Raw genomic sequence first — 16,755 nt, 5'->3', positions numbered from 1 at the left:
GCATTTTAAGAAAACATTTCAGTTTTACTGATAAAATGAAACAATTTCATTCATGAATGTTTACAGAAGTATCATACAATAATCTTACAATTGATTTTTTTTTTCTGTTCACATTTATTGATTACCGTACTGTATCCAACTTGCGTTTTAATTGCGTTGCGTATAATTACCTTTCATCCTTAGGGATTGATTGTAGAGGAAGACCCTAGGTGCTATTCCTAGCATCATTCAAGACACGGTCGGGCACCAGGATAGAAGCACCGATCTTCCTAATGCCAGCTTAATGGTTTCTCACATGTAAGAATTCTACACCCAAGAGGCGTGAAGCAACAGATTCAAGTCAGCGTCTTCAACCACCCTGTCTTGAATTCCTCCTTAATGACGACGTTCTGAATTAAAATTACCTTTAAACATCCTGTGATTTCTATTGTTGTCGTGTTTAATCTTGAGACTGTACATCTGATGTCAGTACTAGAAGGTATCTTCTGCACTGCAAGGTAGTACGAGTTTGCTGGTAAATCATGGACAATTATCGTGTTGTTGGGGTAACAGACATAGCTTGGCTTGTTTGGCTTGTCTGGAATATAAAAGATAAAGGTTCATTTCACATTGTGTGTTTTTAGAAACTTTCGCGCCCTTTTCAGTTAAGTAAAACACCAATTAGAAACAGTAAACAGAAGGTGCGAAAAATCATTTTTGTTATAGGCTTAAATATATTTTAGAAGCAGCTGCGAAGTTGTTTTGTTGTTTGTTATTACTAATTTGATTAAGTCAAGTTTGTAGAGTTTATATTCGTGCATTCGTTAGCGGCTTCCCTGGAACTGATCCAGACGTACATTCTCCTATTCATGTTCAATTTCTTTCGAAGGATAGCCACGTTTTCATGTATTATCTTACCAGACTAGTCTACTTCCTGGTAAATAAAGCTGACTCAATACAGGGGGTCGAACGTGTTTTGGTTCTTTTAAATTTTAAGCGAGAGCAAAAGGTTAGTTAAACTAAAATGGCGGATATCAGCGAAAGTGAAAGTCGGTAAATACACAATTTACCGAATTCATCTCAACTTTGCTAATTTAAAGAATAAAGTCGTCCGTACATCGTGTGACGACTACATTGGTAAGTATGTTAAGTACACTGGTAAGTATGTTACAAATTTTAAATGCGCGATGAAACGTATTAAAAAGTTATTGAATGCATAAGTTGGTGTGTTTGTAAACAACACGCGGACACGCTGTCTGAAATCATGAAATATTACGTTAAATGACACTCTGGGATTATGATTTATTGAAGAAATGCTGCAAACAAGTTATATGACAAAATGAATTACTTAAAAATGACACACACTTGTGCATTGTATCAAGGAACCACTTTCACAAAGTGTATGTTGGTAACTGTACGCCTAAAGTATGGTTTGTTTAGGCAGATAAATGGTGAATAAAGATGTACAAATAACAAGCAATTGATATATTTCAACATATATCTGATAAAATCGTTTCTGATGTAGAATTTATAACAAGAGCTGTCCGTAAGACAGCGCGCTCCACTATTCGGGGATTTGACAGTAAAATGAATATATGTCTGAATAAGAGACCTCTACTTTAAAAGGAAGATACACCAAGGGGCACAATTCCATCAAATACACAAATTTGAGTTATTAGGATTGTTACAACACATGCAGATGATGATGATAAAGATATATTTTGAGTTTCAAGTCATTTTCTTATATAGTACCAAAGTTATGTCCAGAAAACGAAGTTTGTAAAAAATCTAATTATAAAAGGGGGACAATTCGGTCAAAAATACAAATCAGAGTTATGGTGATTAAAGTCTTTATCTTATATTGCATTAAAGTAGTATCCAGAAAGCGAAGATTGCAAAAAGGTTTAAGTACAAAGGGGCATAATTCTGTCAAAAACACAATTAGAGTTATGGGGTATGTAGCCACACATGCAGATGATTATAAACAAATACTTTTAATTTCAAGTCATTATCTTTTAAAGTACCAAAGATATGTCTATAAACGAAGCTTTCCAAAAAACTTAACATGAAAATAATTCAAAGTATAACTCCTTGGTGACCTTGACCTTGGGTATAATGGGCCCAGCCCCTACACATACTTTGTTTGTATGCTGGACAATGTTTATGTGAACTTACAGTATGATATAAGCAAAAGTTACAAACATATGACAGAAAAACAAAGGTTGCCGAAAAACTTTACCTTAAAAATAACCTAAGTATAAGACCTTGGTGACCTTGACCTTGGGTATAATGGGCCCAGGCCCTGTACATACTTTGTTTGTATGCTGGACAATGTTTATGTGAACTTACAGTATGATATAAGCAAAAGTAACAAAGATATGACAGACAAGAAGCTGCGTTCAATAAACGCTTGATGCCCCCGGTGGCATCCTTGTCGATACAAAGCAACCTAAGTCCAAAACGAGGTCAAGTTCAAGGTCAAACTGAGGTCAGGTGATGTCTGAACAATGGTCAGAGGTTACATCTGCATTAGTATCAAGTCATTCTAGTAAGGGGTATTTATGCTAGACAAAACGGTCCCATTTGGTTAACCAAGAGATGGCCAATATAAAGCAACCTAAGTCCAAAATGAGGTCAAGGTCAAGGTCAAACTGAGGTCAGGTGATGTCTGAAGATGAGGAATGGTCACAGGTTATATCTGCATTAGTATCAAGTCATTCTAGTAAGGGGTATTGATGCTAGACGAAACGGTCCCATTTGGTTAACCAAGAGATGGCCCATATAAAGCAACCTAAGTCCAAAATGAGGTCAAGGTCAAGGTCAAACTGAGGTCAGGTGATGTCTGAAGATGAGGAATGGTCACAGGTTACATCTGCATTAGTATCAAGTCATTCTAGTAAGGGGTATTGATGCTAGACGAAACGGTCCCATTTGGTTAACCTCGTACGGACGGACGAACGAACGAACGAACGAACGAACGGACGGACGGACGGACAGGACGATCACTATATGCCTCCCGCATCAGTAGATGCCGGGGGCATAAAAAACAAAGGTTGCCGGAAAACTTTAACCTTAAAAATAAGTATAAGACCTTGGTGATCTTGACCTTGGGTATAATGGGCTCAGCACCTACACATACTTTGTTTGTATACTGTGAAGTTACAGTAAGATATAAGCAATAGTAACAAAGTTATGACAGAAAAACAAAGGTTGCCGAAAAACTTTAACCTTAAAAATAACCTAAGTATAAGACCTTGGTGACCTTGACCTTGGGTATAATGGGCTCAGCCCCTAAACATACTTTGTTTGTATACTGGACAATGTTTATGTGAAGTTACAGTAAGATATAAGCAAAAGTAACAAAGATATGATAGAAAAACAAAGGTTGCAGAAAAACTTTAACCTAAAAAATAACCTAAGTATAACAGCTTGGTGACCTTAACCTTGGGTATAATGGGCTAAGCCCAAACACATATATTGTTTGTATACTGCACAATGTTTATGTGAAGTTACAGTAAGATATAGGCAATAGTAACAAAGACATGACAGAAAAACAAAGGTTGCCGAAAAACTTTAACCAAGAAGGGTCACGCCGACGCCGACGCCGGGGCGAGTAGTATAGCCCCCCTATTCTCCGAATAATGGAGCTAAAAACTAGATTTTATATTTAGCTCCCATACTTCTTAAACCTTGACTTTCAAGAAAAAGCTTAGTTTAATATACATATTTGATAAAAAAGACATTTTAGTCTGAACTCATTCGTCCTCCACCTCTGATTCTTGCGTAGAAGTTGACAGTTACGTGCGGAGAACAGGTAGTACAAAATCCAGCCTGGTTAGGTTATCAACCCGCCAAACTGTTGCATATATATATATATATATATATATATATATATATATATATATATATACTAATCAGACTGCAATCATATTTTAAGCCCGCACACTCGGCGGGCTTTAAAAACTTAACTGTTTGTTTTTGGTGGCGTGCATTTTAGAATTTCAATTTATATGAATATAGTATAGTAACAAAAAACAAAGTCCCATAACTCTGCAGAATATTTATCTTAAAGAACGTAACATGCACCATGCACATCTAAGGTTGGTACTGATCACTTGTGTGAAGTTTCATTAAATTGTGTGCAAGGGTTCGGAAGATTAGGCGCGCACAAGACTGCATATGCAGACTCTATGTATATAATATGTTAACAAAAAACAATGTGCCATATATGTGCAGATTTTTTTCTGAAAGTACCTAACATGCAACATGCACAACTAGGGTTACTACTGATCACTTGAATTAAGTTTCATTAAATTGTGTGCATAGGTGCAGGAGATTAGGCGCGCACAAGATTGCATACATGTATGCAGACTCTATGTATATAGTATAGTAACAAAAATCAGAGACCCGTAACTCTGCAATTCTTTTTCTGAAAGGACCTAATATGCACCATGCACAACTACTGTTGTTACTGATCACTTGTGTGAAGTTTCATTAAATTGTGTGCATGTGTTCAGGAGTTTACGCGCGCACAAGATTGCATATGCAGCAGCCTCTATGTATATAGTACAGTAAAAAAATCACTTGTCATTTGTGTTAAGTTTCATTAAATTGTGTCAAGGGGATGAGGAGAGATGGTGCACACAAGATTGTGTCTATGTATATACTAGTAGTATAGTAACAAAAACAAAGTCCCATAACTATGCAATTTGTTTTTCCTGAAAGAACCTAACATCCCCATGCACAACTACTGTTGTCACTGATCACTTGTGTGAAGCTTCATTGAATTGTGTCAAAGGGATGAGGAGAGATTGTGTCTATGGACAGACAGACGGACGGACAGACAGACAGACAGACAACCTGAAACCAGTATACTCCCTTACAACTTCGCTGTTCGGGGAGTACAATAAAGAAATCAGAATTCTTTTCTTCAATCTACGCAATTATCTCTCTTACCTATAGGTAGAGATTTCTTAAGTTGAAGGGAAGCAACTCCTGCGTGCAGTTTGACTTTTCTTAAAAAGACTGCCCCAGTCAAAATAAGAAGTCATATTTGGAAAGTTATTATAACGTACTGATAACATGAATAGTTTGGTATGTAGGGTTAAAAGCTATAATTTCCTCCACCCGTTTTACACACACGTCTATTTCAGCGTATAATTTCACTTTAAGTGTGCACTCCCAATAGTAGTAGCAGTTCATTTTAAAACAATAAACCAATTCTGCATTACTTAAATTATATTTAGTGCCATATTGTACGCATCGAGAAATATACACTCGGGTGGTAGTTCGAAATATTTTAAATTGGACTGCACCGTTGTGAAATTATTACGCCCGGCGTATAACCGCCCATCGTGTAAACTAGTGTTAAGACACGGTTTGCTATAAATTATTTCTTAAACACATTTGCTGAGGATTTTCTTCATGTGAAGTTAATATCTCAATTGTTAAATATTATAGTGAAAGATGGCCACTGATATTGTTGAACGTTTGGTGAATTTTTTGAATTTTACTTATATCACCGTTTGCATAAAGGACTAATGAGTCCATTGAGTAAATTTTTCTTTTTGCAGTTTTTAGTATTGATATTTTAAACTTTTATTACATAATATTGAGCCATGCCATGGGAAAACCAACATAGTGGGTATGCGACCAGCATGGATCCAGACCAGCCTGCACATCCGCGCAGTCTGGTCAGGCTCCATGCTGTTCGCTAACAGTTTCTCCAATTCAAATAGGCTTTAAAAGCGAACAGCATGGAGCCTGACCAGACTGCGCGGATGCGCAGGCTGGTCTGGATCCATGCTGGTCGCATATCCACTATGTTGGTTTTCCCATGGCATGGCTCATATGATTTAATTATTGAAATTTTACTTATTAACTTTTGCGTCGTGCAAATGTAAGTTACTTAGTTATAGTAACTGTTGTTTTCTCCCTTTTATTGGAACGGTATCTGTTTTTACCTGCTTCAGGATTTTCTGTATGTTCATAGCGATATTCTTAAGATGCATTTCACAGCATTGTCATGAATGTTCATGTTAAATTTACCACACTGTCTATTTATCACTGTATTTTATTGTTAAGACGTTGCGTCAGTTTGATACTTCAAAATGTAACTGCCTGATGATATGAGCCGCGCCATGAGAAAACCATCATAGTGGGTTTGCGACCAGCATGGACCCAGACCAGCCTGCGCATCCGCGCAGTCTGGTCAGGATCCATGCTGTTCGCTATTAGTTTCTCTAATTCCATTAGGCTTTGAAAGCGAACAGCATGGATCCTGACCAGACTGTGCGGATGCGCAGGCTGGTCTGGATCCATGCTGGTCGCAAACCCACTATGTTGGTTTTCTCATGGCACAGCTCATGTTTATTATTTCAAGTATAGCGTTAGTCTAGATATTTTCTTGTTACGTGGCATATTCGAACTAAAACAAAGCAAAATATAATAACTTGACAAATAAAGCAAAAGGCAACATTTAAACAAATTGTAATGCCTGTCACAAAGAACATGATTAAAGCTGACGCAACTGTGCTAACATTCAACTTCCAATATATCTTTTCAAATCCCTTGAGTCTCAACAATTATATATTCTTGATACGAAAAGTAACCCCGATGATGCAAAATATATGTACATAATTAATCTAAAACCAGCAATTTTGAGCGTATATTAAGTTTATCAAACTTTTGTGCATTCGTACACCATACGTTTTTGCCGATGCGTCTTCTTAATGTATCTATAATTAATAAAATAAGATCACACACCTCGAGTAAAGTATTCGTGAATATCAAACCTTGAGAATAAAAAGTTTTGTTAGCGAGTCAACAAAGGAACAATTGTTTGAAAGCATTTTACTATAAAGCCAGCATGTTCTGACAAGATTTCATTATATACAAATAGGGAAAATTAACTATGCCCCCTAGTGGCAATGTTTTTTTTCACAAATCAGAATAATTTAAACAGGCTTAACAAAGTATCATCCAAGGAGCATTTCTAAGAAATCGGACCAGGGTTTAAGATGTTCTTTGAAGATTTTTGTCAGTTTTAACTTTAGCAGCCTCTATGTTTTACCAAGCTAAACCGTTTGGAAGAAAGCAAGTTTCATCAATTTCCAATCCATAAATTTAGAGCAAAACATTGTTTTATTGTTTGAAGGAAATGTTCACCAACAGATCTGCAACAGATGATGGCTAGAGAGTAATCACAGAATTTTACTTTGAACATTTAGAGCTTAGGTGATCTAGAAACTGTGTCTCAGCACTCGTTTGTTTGCATGGGCTTAACGCCGTTTTTCAACAGTATTTCAGTTATGTAACGGCGGACAGTTCACCTAACCAGTGTTCCTGGATTCTGAACCAGTACAAACCTGTTCTCCGCAAGTAACTGTCAACTTCTCCACATGAATCAGCGGTGGAGGACGAATGATTTGAGACACAATGTCTTTTATCAAATCGTCACGGAGAACATACGCCTCGCCCAGGGCTCAAACTCGTGACCCCGCGATCCGTATTAAGCTAAGCGGCGTTTGTTTGTATCTTAGCTTATTTATAGCCGCCGCCAATACCCCGTAAAGGAGACTCTCTCAGAAGACTGTTAGTGGGAGGATAGTGAAATACATAAAGGACACTCCAAATCCAGCAGCCTCCCTTGTTCTTTAACGTGCCAGAGGTAAAGCACTCATACATGGGACACTTATCCCAATGTTAGTTATTTTTACTTGGAGGCACGGGGGCTCCAACTTACAACCCCTGGTTTCATAGTCTGACAGTGTTAACACTGGACCACTTTGTCGCTCTCAAGCATCAGATTCAGAGAAGTTGTTTTTAAACATCAATGACAAAGCTGCATTATAGACTGGTGTCCCCACTGCTAAATCCCTCTTGGAAAATATGGGGGTATTCCCCAGACTAGTTTTACAGTAAAGGCTCTGCATCAGATTGAAATAAAATAACAATAGGGTCATGATGACCTTATATCGCTCACCTATTAAACTTGGTATTGGAATCATCAATATAAATATTCTGACCAAGTTTCATAAAGATAGGTTCATAAATGTGGCCTCTACAGTGTTAACAAGCTTTTCCTTTGAGTGGCGACCTAGTTTCTGAACCCCACATGACCCAGTTTCAACTTGGCCTAGGAATCATCAAGATAAACATTCTTACCAAGTTTCAAGAAGACAGGGTCATAAATATGGCCTCTAGAATGTTAAGAAGTTTTTCCTTTGACTCGGGCAGGTGATCTAGTTTTATACCCCACATGATCCAGTTTCAAACTTGGCCTAGAAATCATCAAGATAAACATTCTGACCAAGTTTCATGCAGAAAGGGTAACAAATGTGGCATCAAGAGTGTTAACAAGCTTTCCCTTTGATTTGACATGTTGACATAGTTTTTGACCCCATATGACCCAGTTTCCAACTTGGCATAGGAATCAGCAAGATAAACATTCTGACTAAATTTTATGAAGATAGGATTATAAGTGTGGCCTCTAGGGTGTTAACAAGTTTTTCCTTTGATTTGGCCTGGTGATCTAGTTTTTGACCCCACGTAACCCAGTTTCTAAGAGATCATCAAGATACACATTCTGTGCAAGTTTGTATAAAATCAAAGCAGAAACGAAACCTCTCTATAATTATGGATGAAAGGGCCAAAACAGAAAATTTATAGAAATAGAAAACAGGAACCTAGCCGGTTTTCAAAATAAACCGAGATCTTATTGTGACTTAAGTTCTGTGTAAGAGTGGTTAAAATCGCATGTAAAATGTCACTACTATAGTGTTCACAAGCTAAAAATTAACAAACTTTGGCTCTTTCAGGTGTCAATTAGGTGCCGTAACTCCGGAACCTATGATTGTATCTGACGGATTCATCATGTTATCAAAGATCTATTGTTCTTAAAGATATTTTGCTAGTTTGTATCAAATACAACCATAAATGAAGTCTCTATATGGCTGCAAAAGCCAAAATAGCACATTTTGGTACTTTAAGGGCCTTACTTCTAGAACCCATGGTGGGATCTGGCCAGTTTTCGAAAGAAAAGGAGATACTATACCAATACAAATTTGATTAAAATCGATCGCAAAATGTGGTCTCTATCGTGTTCAAAAGCCAAAATAGCAAAGTTTGGCCCTTTAAAGGGCCATAACTCTAGAGCCCATCATGGGATCAGTTTTCGAAAGGAACCGAGATATTATGCCAATACAAGTTATGTGCAAGTTTGATTAAAATTGATTGCAAAATGTGGTCTCTATCGTGTTCACAAAAACTTATTGACGGACGAACCGACTGACGACGGGTGATCACAAAAGCTCATCTTGGCTCTACGTAACAGGTGAGCTAAAAAGCAGTGGTACTGAAGTTAATCATTGTAGGTTTTATATATTATACCTAAATATTCCAAACTTTAAACAATCCAAATCAGTAAGAATGAAAACAAACATCTTACCATATGTTGTATTATATGCTGCTCTAAACCCTGCTCTGGTTACAGAGGAGTCAGTTATGAAGTTGATTGTCATTGTATTTGAAGTGGATCTTATTTGCTCAGAAGGTATGGCATCACCACAATATCGACCAATCAGAGGGGATGCTAGAGATGGCCCATCATATATATCCAAGTAGTCATAGTTACATGTTGAATGTGCTTGAAGATCAAACATTTGGAATCTGAAACAAAATTAATAATTAGTGCAAAAGTAGGAACAGTCAAATTTCCTTTGATAACATATTCCTGTGTGCTATTATATAAGTGCATTGCTTTTTGTATCAGTCTCACAAAGCTAATACTGACTACGGAGGACACATCCTAGGAACAGAAATTGTTACTCTTATTAAAGGCCAACTACCATTAAGTCTCCTACTGTCTTTAACAACATTAAGTTGTTTTTATAAACAAGAGCTGTCCGTAAGACAGCGCGCTCCCCTATTCGGGCATTTGACAGTAAAATGAATGTATGTCTCAATATATATATATATACTATTTTTAAGTATGAAAGGGGCATAATTTGGTTAAAAATACAAATAAGAGTTATGGGGATTGTTACCACACATGCAGTTGATGATGATAAAAATACATTTTAAGTTTTAAGTCATTATCTTATATTATACTAAATTTATATCCAAAAACCGGAGATTACCAAAAAACTTTATGTATGAAAGGGGCATATTTCTGTCAAAGATACAAGTAGAGTTGTGGGGATTGTAACCACACATGCAGATGATGATTATAAAGAAATATTTTTAATTTCAAGAAATTATTTTAAAAGTACCAAAGATATGTCTATAAACGAAGCTTTCGAAAAATATTAACAAGAAATAATTCCAACAACTTGGTGACCTTGACTTTGCTATAATGGGTCCAGCCCCTGCACATACTTTATTTGTATGCTGGGCAATGTTTATGTGAAGTTACAGCAAGATATAAGCAACAGTAATAAAGATATGACAGAAAAAAACAAAGGTTGCCGAAAAACATTAACCTTTAAACCTTAAAAATAACTAAGTATAACACCTTGGTGACCTTGACCTTGGGTATAATGGGCCCAGCCCCCGCACATACTTTCTTTGTATGTTGGACAATGTTTATGTGAAGTTACAGTAATATATAAGCAAAATTAACTAAGAAAAACTAAGGTTGCCGAAAAACGTTAACCAAGAAAGCCGACGCCGACGCTGGGGCGAGTAGAATATCACCCCTATTCTCCAAATAATGGAGATAAAAAGCGAACCCACAAGGTGAAAGCAAAATGAAATAGGTTGCTTGTAGTTTGAAAAATGTTACTAGATGTTCAAGACTTTTTCTTTCACTTTAAGACACAATACTTGCAGTTTGAGACATGCTGCTTGCAGTTCAAGACAAACAGCTTGGAGTTTGAGACATACATATTGCTTGCAGTTTGAGACATGTTGCTTGCAATTTAATTCACACTGCTTGCAATTTAGAACTTGTTGCCTGCAGTTACAGACACATTGGTTGTAGTTTGAGACATGTTGCTTGCAGTTTATGTCACACAGCTTGAAATTTGGTACATGTTGCTTGCAGTTAAGGACACATTTCTTGCAGTCTGACACACATACTTGGTTCTGGAGACATTAATCATTTAATAATTTATTCAAATCAGGGTGACTATAATTTCAAACTTCTCAAAGTAAGAACTGTGTAGTTTCAATCAACAGTACAGAATGCTCTTACAAATGCTCTCATTGAACGCTTTCTGAATTTCACAATAGTGCTTGCTCCTAATTTTGGGAAATCACCGACAATTTTCATTTTTACAGGGAGTTGAACCTGCAGTCTCAAAGTCACTTGCTACAGGCATTTATGCCAATGAACATTATTATCAGTTGGACATTCCTAGGTGAGTTTCTAAGGTCACTGCCTTTGAACCTCTTGTCCATCGCTGCTGTGGGTTCTAGGTGGCTAACTAAAGGTAAGCATTTCTATCCAGGTGCAAACAGTTGCAAAGAAGGCAGTCTAAAAATAAGCTATATCCCCCGCCGCTGTTATGGATAGTGAGATGGTATTGGGTTGAAGCACTGACGTTGTTAAGTATATTTTATACCGGCAGTCCATGTATGACGACATCAATGAATTTGAAATTCCTTCAAGTGTTTTAGGAGATACACAGCGGACATAAAATGGAAGGCTCAAACCTTTGACCTCGAGTTGTGACCTTGACCTTGAGCCGACATGGCTGACCTATAAGTTCTGCATATCTTCTTGATGAGGTGATCATTTGACCCAAGTTACATGAAAATCCTTCAAGGAGTTTAGGAGATACAGAGCGGACTCAAAATGGAAGGCTCAAATACTTAACATCAAGTTCTGACATTGACTTTGAGCTGGCATAGGTGATTTTAAGTTCTGCACATCGTCGTGATGAGGTAACCATTTGACCCAAGTTTCATGAAAATCCTTCAAGGGGTTTTAGAGATACAGAGCGGACACAAAATGGAAGGCTCCAACACTTGACCTAGAGCTGTGACCTTGACCTTGAGCCGACATGGTTGACTCATAAGTTCTGCTCATTGCCTTGATGAGGTGATCATTTGACTCAACTTTCATGAAAATCCTTTGAGGGGTTTAAACGATACAGAGCGGACACAAAATGGAAGGCTCAAACCTTATACCTTGAGTTGTGACCTTGACTTTGAGCCGACATGGCTGATACATAAGTTCTGCACATTGCCTTGATGATGTGATCACCTGACCCAAGATTCATGAAAATCCTTCAAGGTGTTTAGGAGATACATGGTGGACACAAAATGTTACGGACAGGCAGACGGAAGGACGGACGGAAGGAAGAACGGAAGGACTGAGACCATTCCTATAACCCCCACCAGTCGTGGCGGGGGATTAAAAATAGTGCCTGGAGGGGCAATGGGGTCTTCCTCCACCATCAAAAGCTGGAAAAGTTGCCATATGACATACAATTGTTTTGATGCATCTTTAAACCCACCAAAAATCATAATTGTCGCTAAAACCTTTTATATAAATTAAACATTACTTTAATTGTATAACCCTATTGGGCACTACTGTTATGCTCCATGTACAATTTTGATTGTTATGGTAATCTGTGGGCTCATTTGGGGTTTCAATGATACCATAAGGTTCTGTGAACACACCACCACACTCTTTGATCCTGAAATTGTAAAATTTGTAAACTGGTAAGAAATAGTTCTAATTATATTTGGGCTGTCGCCATAAACCATTATGAAAACTTGCATTGAAATGTTAACAAAGTTTGAACAGTTCTTATCAAAAAGGCACAAATGAATATATCATATCAAAGGCTTTTACCAGTCCTAACACCTAGCTGCCAATGTACTAAATTTAACAGCAGTGTTAAAATTTACAATAATAAATTATATTTGATTATATTTGATGTAATTACCGCTACCTTAAAACAGCATTAACTTGTTTGTTTTGGGTTTAACGCGGTGGGGGGTGGGGGGAGGGGACGCAACAGTATCACATAAATCATTTTTATTGTGTTACGAATGTTTTATGTACAATACATTTTTACTAGTAACATAAGTGAATAATTGAAAGAATGTTTTATATAAACATAGTGTTTGTTTGTTTGTTTGTTTGTTTAGGGTTTAACGCCGTTTTTCTACAGTATTTCAGTCATGTAACGGCGGGCAGTTAACCTAACCAGTGTTCCTGGATTCTGTACCAGTACAAACTTGTTCTCCGCAAGTAACTGCCAACTTCCCCACATGAATCAGAGGTGGAGGACTAATGATTTCAGACACAATGTCGTTTATCAAATAGTCACGGTGAACATATCCGAGGATCGAACTCGCGACTTGTTTTATTTCAAACAAGAGCCTTTGATCTTTCATATGAAAAAGTCGCATTTTTTTTTATCTCTCTCAGTGTGGAGTAATTTGAATGTGACTAATTTACAAGCACACATATTATGATTCCTGAAGACATATCTGACAACAGCTGGTGTTTTTTCATTTCTTATCATCCCTGGCTGAATCAATGTTCCTAAAGTTTGGGACACCTTTTCAATAAAACTTCTTTTGAAAATAAAAGTCCTGGAACAGTTAAAACATACTAGTATTTTGTTTGTGTCCTAAAACTTCAATAAACACAGTACCTTAACAAGAGGGCCATGATGGCCCTATATCGCTCACCTGAGTTTAATTGCTTTCTTGAAAAAAATTCTTTGCTAAAGCTAAACAAATAACCCCATGGGGTGGGATCAATTTGACCCCGGAGGTCATGATTTGAACAAATTTTGTAGAAGTCTACTAGGCAATGCTACATGTCAAATATCTAAGATCTAAGCCTTCTGGTTTATTTTTAGAAAATTTTTGAAGATTTTCCTATGTAAAATCAAGTGACCCCTGGGGTGGGGTCAATTTTAACCCGGTGGTCATGATTTGAACAAATTTTGTAGAGGTCCACTAGGCAATGCTACATATGAAATATCTAAGCTCTGGGCCTTCTGGTTTATTTTGAAGATTTTTCTATGTACAATCAAGTAATCCAATGGGGCGGGGTCAATTTGACCCCGGGGGTCATGATTTGAACAAATTTTGTAGAAGTCTACTAGGCAATGCTACATGTCGAATATCTAAGATCTAGACCTTCTGGTTTATTTTTAGAATTTTTTTGAAGATTTTCCTATGTAAAATCAAGTGACCCCTGGGGTGGGGTCAATTTTGATCCCGTGGGGGTCATGATTTGAACAAATTTTGTAGAGGTCCACTAGGCAATGCTACATGTCAAATATCTAAGCTCTAAGCCTTCTGGTTTATTTTTAGAAATTTTTTGAAGATTTTCCTATGTAAAATCAAGTGACCCCTGGGGCGAGGTCAATTTTGACCCCGGGGTCATGATTTGAACAATTTTAGTAGAGGTCCACTAGGCAATGCTACATGTCAAATATCTAAGCTCTAGGGCTTCTGGTTTTTGAGAAGAAGATTTTTTAAGATTTTCCTATGTAAAATCAAGTGACCCCCGGGGAAGGGTCAATTTTGACCCTGGGGTCATGATTTGAACAAACTTGGTAGAGGTCCACTAGGCAATGCTTCACACCAAATATCTAAGCTCTAGGGCTTCTGGTTTTTGAGAAGAAGATTTTTAAAGTTTTTCCTTTTGGTTGCCATGGCAACCAGAATTCTGTATGGAATTCAATTCTTTGAACAATTTTTAAAGAAGACCATCCAAGGAACAACCCTGTGAAGTTTCATCAAAATTGGCCTGTTGGTTTAGGAGGAGATGTTGTTTAAAGGAAAGTGTGGACGGACGGACGGACGGACGATGGACGGACGGACGGACGGACGCCGGACGGTGAGCGATCACAATACCTCACCCTGAGCACTTTGTGCTCAGGTGAGCTAAAAACAGAGTGATTGCTTTGAATTGTTTTATTTTTTTCCTGACTCTTTACTTCTCAATTTCCTTATCAACTTAAACGGTAAGATAATACACTTACGTGTAATAGGCTCTATATCCAGAACGGACTACAGAATAGTCAGTCCAGAACTGTATGTGTATCTGTCCAAGTGAACTGATAGGCTGAGGTGCTGTCGTACCACAGTATTTACCAAGTAGCAGAGAGTTAGAATTGTTACCAGCATATACAGCAACCCAGTCATACACACAGTTACTGGCAACTAAAAACAAATATAATTTCTTTTAATAACCATCTTTTTACATCAATATCAGAAAACGACCTTTTACTGACTACTGTTTACAACACTCCATGACTGCTTCCTGGATTTCAAACCAGTCTCTTTGCTGAACCAAGCTTATAGACTGAAGTCTAGTGACCAGTCTAAAACCAAAGCATTTGATTGGCTGTTTCAATCTGAAATTGACCAATGGTATGGTTTCAGTTAAATAATGGACTCCAAACTGAGTTTTATAACCTAACAGGCCCATGTCCAAGTAACATACCAGGAATTTTGTTGATCATAGTCAATTTCAAATTTAACAGGGGCATGAACTCATGTAAAAGTCGTCAAGTATCATAATCTCATAATTATTCTAGATGCATGTTTAATCTTTTAATCATATTTTTATTTTTTTTATCTATTTCTTATTTTAACAACAAGAGTGCCAAAATGTCACATTATACTCCTGTCACGTAGATGTTACAGTAAAACATATTCTGTACAAGTTTGGTAGACAGTACGCCAAACGTTCAATAAGCAAGGTGATAAAGCTTATCTGTCACAGAGATGTTATGGTAGCCGACGTTTTCATTGTATCAATATCGAAACAGGTTCAGAATTTACCAGCCAAAATGACTGGTCAAACATACAGTTTACATCGTATAACGTTAACTGTAAAAGTATTGATTGCTTGCAAAAAATGTGACAAACAGTATGTGGGACAAATTATTAAGCAACCTGTATCAAAACGCATGAACAGTCACATATTTGATTTAATAGTTTTACTGACCCTGCTTTTTCCTCAATGGTTGCATCCACGGGAGGGGATCCAACATATGTATTCCCAAATGGGCACCGCTTAAATTCATATGTTGTGCTTCCGGTAGTACATATGTGGTAAAAATTTCGCAGAAAAACAGGTGAGGTTTGTATTTGTGATTGAATTTTGCGGAAATGACATTGTTTTGCCAAAAAATCGCGATGCAGTGCAACCGAGTATACATTAACTAGCACGTAAGTGCATTTACCTTACCTGTATTTGTAGAAATGACAGAGAAAAACGTATCCTCCGTGAAGCGGTATGACTGAAAATTAGCAATATTTTTATCAAGAGATGGAAATATGTTGTAATTACCCTGCGCTTGCTTAAATTTTGCCCTCGAAACCTTCCGTATGCAAAACCCCACCCAGAAAAAGAAAATTATGGTAATCACTTTGCTAGAAAAATGTTTTGGGGCGAAAAACCGAATGGGATACATATGTTGTGCATGGGCTACATATGTGGTGCATTAGACTTTTTAGAACTCCACAGATCTTGAGCTTAAATGGTACCTGGGTACAGAAACGAACTGGAAATACTTGCCAAGTATATGCCACATTTTTCCAAAAATTATACACATGTATATTAAAGGGATAACATATTAGAAACGAGCACAGCTTTCAGCTTACATATGATGCTGTAGAACATTTCCACTAAAGAGTCAACGCATCTCTCCTAAATCCGAAGGCTTTTATGTGTTGCTTATGTGTGTTGACTTGTGAATGTCGGAAATATGCATGTATAGTTTGGTGTATAACATATTAGCTGCCGATACGGTCTGCGTAATTATATGTTATTGAACCTAGTGTTCTTTTCGT

The 16,755-nt window shown here is 37.2% G+C and overlaps 1 protein-coding gene across 2 annotated transcripts in view; it reads right to left on the bottom strand.

Annotated features, from left to right (window-relative positions):
• LOC123536160 (deleted in malignant brain tumors 1 protein-like) overlaps positions 1-16,755 on the bottom strand; it is a 106,813-nt gene that overhangs the window by 24,140 nt on the left and 65,918 nt on the right. The window contains exons 15-18 of one of the 2 annotated variants that reach the window (XM_053528038.1): positions 14,937-15,117; positions 12,489-12,623; positions 9,428-9,648; positions 405-577 (exon numbers count right to left, since the gene is read on the bottom strand). In XM_053528038.1, the coding sequence (XP_053384013.1) occupies positions 405-577; positions 9,428-9,648; positions 12,489-12,623; positions 14,937-15,117 (710 nt within the window). The remainder of the gene's footprint in view (positions 1-404; positions 578-9,427; positions 9,649-12,488; positions 12,624-14,936; positions 15,118-16,755) is intronic. The other variant, XM_053528039.1, reaches the window with a different exon arrangement.

This window comes from Mercenaria mercenaria, chromosome 17, assembly GCF_021730395.1.
Source record: "Mercenaria mercenaria strain notata chromosome 17, MADL_Memer_1, whole genome shotgun sequence".
Classification (NCBI taxonomy): domain Eukaryota; kingdom Metazoa; phylum Mollusca; class Bivalvia; order Venerida; family Veneridae; genus Mercenaria; species Mercenaria mercenaria.
This window is presented reverse-complemented; position numbering and strand designations above follow the sequence as displayed.